Source organism: Gavialis gangeticus, unplaced genomic scaffold, assembly GCF_001723915.1.
Source record: "Gavialis gangeticus isolate Ggan-Ray unplaced genomic scaffold, GavGan_comp1, whole genome shotgun sequence".
Lineage (NCBI taxonomy): Eukaryota > Metazoa > Chordata > Crocodylia > Gavialidae > Gavialis > Gavialis gangeticus.
Window position 1 is genome coordinate 48,829,781 of NW_017728996.1, and position 6,204 is coordinate 48,835,984.

Genomic DNA, 6,204 nt, shown 5'->3' on the forward strand with positions numbered 1-6,204 from the left:
TCCCTGGGCAGAACAGGGTGGTGCTTTAGCTCAAACAAAGTGACTTTTCTTTTGTTTCCCTTCACATGCTTCTGGAAGTGGTCTTTGCTCACAGGATGTTTCATATGCTGAATATGATATGAATTCTCTTGGCAAGAATCTTGCCTTTAACCTCCTTGTTTACAACAGTGAACTAAAGAATACAGTACACCCTTCCCATCTGTCCACTGTCATCCTTATGGAGCATGCTTTGATGTCCCCATTGCTGCTGTTGCGGATTCACAAATAGATGGCCAGAAGGGCTATGCCTCCATGAAGACATGCCTCCATGTCTGCAAAGTACCTTCAGAAGTAGAAAACAACGTGTTCTCTTTTATTTTGTGTTCATTTTAGCGCGTTACTGCAGGTGGCCAGTTTTATACAGGGCTTAGGATGCAACAGTGAAGCTAGGAGCTAGGACTTTTAGTGCTAGGGCCTACCAGTGCCCTGACAGCCAGGGAATGGGTGCTGTTGCAGTTAAAGTACAGGCTTGAGAATCAAGAGGTAACAGGATCAGGGCATGTTAGTACTTGCTTAGAAACTGTTCAGTGTGTTTCAGGGCCTACAAAGGGAGCCACTTCTTTCCAAACTTCAGCTTCCTTCCTTCCTCCTGCAAAGCAGCTCATAATAATTAGTGTTTTGTCCCTTGAGAGGCTGAGTTTTCACATCAAAGAGGAGATGAAAGAAGAACCTGTGCACTGCAGAGTCTTTGGACAGTGCATTGGCCATCCAGCAGGAAGCAGGGTGCAATTGCAGTCTAACTCCTGTCTATCCTTTCCCAACAGAGGATAAACCGGATTCAGCAGCGGCGGCAGCAGCAGCACTGAATTTGTCACCGAGCGGCATTGGGAGCATTAACATGTCTGTGGAGATTAACGGCACGATCTATGCTGGTGAGGGGAAAAACGCTTTTTGGCAATGTAAAGACAGGCTTTACTTACTTAATTTTTTTTCTGGCCTACAGTAAAAAAGCAAAATAACTTATAAAACCAGATAAAATATTAAATAAGATATATACTGACATGCAAAAGACTCTCTGCACTGCACCATTCTTCAGCCGAGTCTGGTTTGCTAACCATCTGCCCGAATGCAAAGGTCTTGCAACGCTTCCTGAAGATGACCAGGCTTGGGCTTTTTGGGGGGGGGCACAAGGGGGGAAGGCAGTTGTAAAGCAGAGAATGACCTCCCACATATTTTGCCAAGTGACCTTGATGGTACTTGAGGGAGGTTGCTGTTGGCTGACCTCAGGGATCGAGGCAGAACATAAGTGTGAAGACGGTCCTTTAAGTAAGGGAGCAACAGAATAATTAGAGGTCTGGGAAGCATGACTTACGAAAAAAGGCTGAAAAGGCTGGGGTTATTTAGTTTGGAAAAGGGAAGACTGAGGGGGAGATTTTGGTAAGTCTTCAAGTACCTGAAGGGCGATTTATAGAGGATAGGGATGGGCTGTAGAGGACAGGACTAGAAGTAACAGCCTCAAACTGCAACAGAGGAAATTTAGGTTAGAGATTAGGAGGGACTTCGATTAAGAGGGTGGTCAAGCTTTTAAACAGACTACCTAGAGAAACTGGAATTGCCATCCTTGAGAATTTTCAAGAACAGGTTGCGAGGAGCTTTTGTGTCTGGAAAACTATCAAGAATGAGTGCAAAGTCTAGAACACCAGTAAAAAGCACCTCGCAACCCACGCCTGATAGAAGATAGGCTGCCACATGCTGTACCAGCTGCAGCTTTTAGATGGTCATCAGAGTTTATGGCAATAGTGTAGCCTCGTGATAACAGAAGCATGGATGACAACAATGCAGAGTAGGATTCAGACAAAGCAGCTTCTATTTGAAAGCAGGATACTTTTGGGTGCTGTTAACTTGCCAAACATAAATCCAAAACTTTCTGAAACCTGCCTTGAGTTCACATGGGAGCTATTTTTCCTCAGCCCTTCTCTGCACCATGTTATGAATTAATTTTTATATATATATAGAAAGCCTCTATACAAGCTGTTTCTTGGTGACGTCCTCTTTTCTGGAGAGAAGTTGTCTCTCTTCAAGGAAGTATTCTCCACTTTTTTCACGTGATCTCTCCACACATTGGGTTGTTCTCATAATGGAATCATTTTGTTGGCACATCTTTTAATATAAACTGTAACAGAAGTAGTTACCTGACAAGAGATCCCACAACCTCTGTCCCACAAGATCAGATCCCCTTCACTTGCCACTAGAGTGTTAGTTCCTTTTTACATCCCTTTTCTTGTCCATTCAGTCTGAGGTAATGTCCCTCCAGAGGCTGTGTTTTAGCGTCTTTCCAGGTAGGTGCCAAGTGCCGCCTTTCTAATGGAATAGCCCAGTGAAATGCAACTGTAGGAGAGTAGAAGTGCATTGCAAAGAAACTGAACCTAGCTCTGTTTTTTAATCCTTTATGAACAAAGCTTTAGTGTACGGGAGTCTGCTATAAGCAAGATGCCTTGTATTCCTCTTGCCCTCCTGTTTTGTTGCTGTCACTTAACTTGCATTCAGTCTCCTGAATCTGCAGGTCTGATTTAGGCTTGCACCTTCTGTAAAATTCCCGGAGCTCTGCTCTAACACCTTTGGGGTTGGAGAGACTATCCTCTCTTGCTTTCTGTAGTGAGTCTAGGCAAGCCAGCTGGTCTTCTCCTTTACAGCTGTGTTGTCTTGCTAATCCTTTCCAAACTTGTCTCTGCCCTGCAGGAGTGCTGTTTGCCCAGAAGCCGGTTGTCCATCTCCTTGCAGGATCCAACACCCAAAGCACCTGCAGCAGCAGTAGCAGCAGCAGCTCCCACTGCTCTCCCAGCCCTACCTCATCCAGGGGCACTCCCAGTGCAGAGCCCTCGACTAGCTGGTCTCTCTGACGGATGGGGGAGCTTGTTGTCTCTCACACTGGCCTCAGGCGGTCGTGTCCTCTTTGTTCAAAGCAGGGAGCAGGCCTGGAAGGAGTCGCACAGATTACCTCATCTCAAAGAACCTGCTTTGCGGTTGGCCGACAGCGAGATGATAAAACCTTCCATGCTGGCGTGTTTTATCTTCAGGATCGTCGCCTGTTTGTTCAATCTTTTTCTCTTCTTTTTAATTTTTGTTTCAGGTTTCCAGCTAGGGGATAGGGTCAGGGGAAGGGGACACACATGGCGTCTTTCAATCAGGGATCATCTTTAGAGGCTGCGGGTTTGTAGAGGACTGAGACATCACCATGGCAGATGGAAGGAGAAGAGGTTGGTTATCGGGTTAGAAAATCGATTCCTGCTCTCTAACCATGAGCCACACGGGCTTTCCGAACACAGTGTATTGACAATCGTATGCCCAAAGGGACCTGGGTCTCCACCTCTTTTATTGGTTCCCTCTTGCTGCAGACAGCAACAGCATTTGTGCAGTTAAACAGCAGGCAAACCATTCAGTCCTCCCCTAAGTTCAACACACTGATGTTCTCACCTGAGTGTGCTCACCTTGCTCTTTAGCCTAGTCTGTTTCTGGTTTTGTGGGAGACTTGAATGACTTCTGTCCTTATTCTCATCCTGCCCTCCTCTCATCTGTGTCTCAAGGGTCCTGGGAGGATGCAGAGAACTGTCCCAGCTCTGTATTCAGCGCGCAGAGATGGAATGTCCCATATCTCTGTTGGATGCACAGAATGAAGTACTGCGTCCAGTTCTGGGCGCCGCACTTCAGGAGGGATGTGGACAACATGGAGAGGGTCCAGAGGAGGGCCACTCGCATGATCAGGGGGCAGCATGGCAGGCCCTATGAGGAGAGGCTACGAGACCTGAACCTGTTCAGCCTCCATGAGAGAAGGCTGAGAGGGGACCTGGTGGCCGTCTTTAAACTTACTGGGGGGACCAGCAGGGAACGGGAGAGTCCCTTCCGACCCTACCAACTATAAAACTATGGAAAAGGCCTCTTCAGTTCAACTAGTTCACTCTTCTGGCCGGGTCAAGCCTGTTCCCAGCAGTCTCGTTCCCAGGCCTAACGTAGTTTTAAATGCCTAAAGCCTGGGTCTTGCACATGTTCCCTTGGAAAAGTGTTACAGAGTTTAGACCCATCATTGTGACCTTGGTCTTTATAATTTCCCTGAATCCCTTGTACTTACCCGTAGTTCTGACCTCCTGACACCAAAGCGTTGTAACTAAGTTTGCTCTAAGTACAGACTTCCCAAAGCACCCTGCTCCTAGTGTATTTAATTAGCCTTTCCATGCCTTCTTCTGTGCACACAGCGACAGTGGTCCAAAAGGAGATACCCAGTGACGCTGCAATTCTGTTGAACCCTGGGTGCATGGTTGTTAATGCAATACACATTTCTCTGTTGGTCTCGTAACAAACCCTCTGTAGCCTTGTCCTCTTCATTCAGTGTTTCTAAGACTGGCTTGGGCAACAGGAAAAGGAGTAGGCTGATCCAATTCAGGACAATTCAGTTGTGATGCATTTAGTTGTGATGGCATCCCTGGTGAACAAGGACACTCATCTCCTGGATGCAGAGGGAGGGAAGAAAATCTAGCCCTCACTTTCCCCACTCCCTCCTTTCCCTTTTCAGCTGAGGGAAGCCTAGGTAGTGTTTCTTGCTTTGCCTGCCCAGTTGACTCCTTGACTTTTTCCCAGAGACCCATCTTCTTGCTCTGCCCCTGCTCTCCAAAAGCACTCGTGACCTCTCTCTCTTGTGGACCTGAGCCCCTCTCCAGCCTGCCGTGGTGACGTCTCCCATTGTACAGACCTAATTCAGGGTTTTTGAGCAGATGAAATACCTCAGATAATATGTACTTGTTTTTGTTTTTACCTCTTCAGGAAGTATTGGCATATCTTAAGAGTTTTTTTTTATATGTGTTTTGCTACTTTGTTTTTATTTTTATTTTTTACTGTAGCACCAAAGACAGAAAAAAGCTGAGTGAAGGAGAAAGTGGCCTCTGTCCTTAGAATAGCGTAGAGGCAGGTCCAACAGCATGGTCCCAGGACGTAGGCATGAGCAAGGGGGTGAGAGCAGAGGGCAGATGCAGGTAGAAGAGGAAGGGGCAGATGTATTTCTCAGGCAGGCTTGAGTTTCACAGTCTCCCCTCAATCATGAACAATCGTGTCTCACAGGTGGCCCCAGTTTAACTTACAGGACTCTGCCATCTAGTGCTCAGCTTATCATTGGCAAGTTTTCTTAGCCCAGCTTTGAAGGTAACAATACTGTGAACACTACTGATTTTTCTAGACCTCTTACAGCACAGGGCCGGCCTTCTGGCGCATTAAAACACGGTTCAGTCTTGCGCGTTCATGGCCAAACTCCTAAACTGTGCTGTGGTGGTGTGTTTTACCTGTACAGTCCAGGTGCACAGACACAGGGCTCAATCCTGCCTACATTACTAGTTCAAACCATATTGTGTGCTAACTTTCCGCGAGCAGCTAGCTTTTGCTGAAGCAGAAGGGATCAAGGTACTGGAAGTTTGTCTAGCCCTTGTTTCATTAAGTTCTGCATTACCAAACTGCTTAATAACCTTTCTGTTGAGTGGGTTGTAAATACAACTCAGCATGAGTCTGAGCCACAAAACATCCCCACAGGCAAAATCATCAGCTAGCTCGAAACCAGTTACTGCAGCAAAGATCAGGTTGGAGGCTTGCCAGAAGCCCCTATTTGATGCATCTATACAAATGTAAATGAAGTGCACTAATTTAAAACTAAACGCCTCTGCCCAGTTTTTAGTTGGGCTTTTTAAATCCCTGTTATAATAAACAGAAATGATTCTGTTTTCAGGAAAATCCCACCAAGGGTTAGTTTTCTTCTCATCTTGAAGTTCCAGGTGAGAGGGGTGAACACACAGAGCATTTTGGGTCTACAATTTTAGGCACCTTTGCTGTAAGAGGCCTATCTGTATTAATTTTATAGCATAGCTTGGCTGGTCTTGTTAGAAGCCAGAGTGACATCCTTTTATTGGGCCATTATAATGCACCTACCATGGGTCAGATTCTGCTTTGATATGCCCTGTCTCTTGCTGTCTTCAGTGCAAGTTACAAATGCCCATGCATTAGAGAAGGATAGATCTTGGCCCCAGTATATTTGCTTTGCAAATAATGCAGAACTCCAAAACATTTCATCGATTCTCACTCTAAGATTCTTTTTTCCGCAAACTCTGTGAATAATTATGATTGTCTTGCTTCTTTAGTTGGGTGGGCTGGGGAATTATCTCCCAAGGGCGAGGTGGGGTGGGGGGGTGG

The 6,204-nt window shown here is 46.2% G+C and overlaps 1 protein-coding gene across 2 annotated transcripts in view; it reads left to right on the top strand.

Annotated features, from left to right (window-relative positions):
* Positions 1-3,724, top strand: part of ARID3B (AT-rich interaction domain 3B) — a 52,111-nt gene extending 48,387 nt beyond the window's left edge. For both annotated transcript variants that reach the window (XM_019504457.1, XM_019504459.1), the window contains exons 8-9: positions 804-911; positions 2,719-3,724. In XM_019504457.1, the coding sequence (XP_019360002.1) occupies positions 804-911; positions 2,719-2,879 (269 nt within the window). In that variant the 3' untranslated portion in view covers positions 2,880-3,724. The remainder of the gene's footprint in view (positions 1-803; positions 912-2,718) is intronic.
* The last annotated feature ends 2,480 nt before the right edge of the window (positions 3,725-6,204 follow it).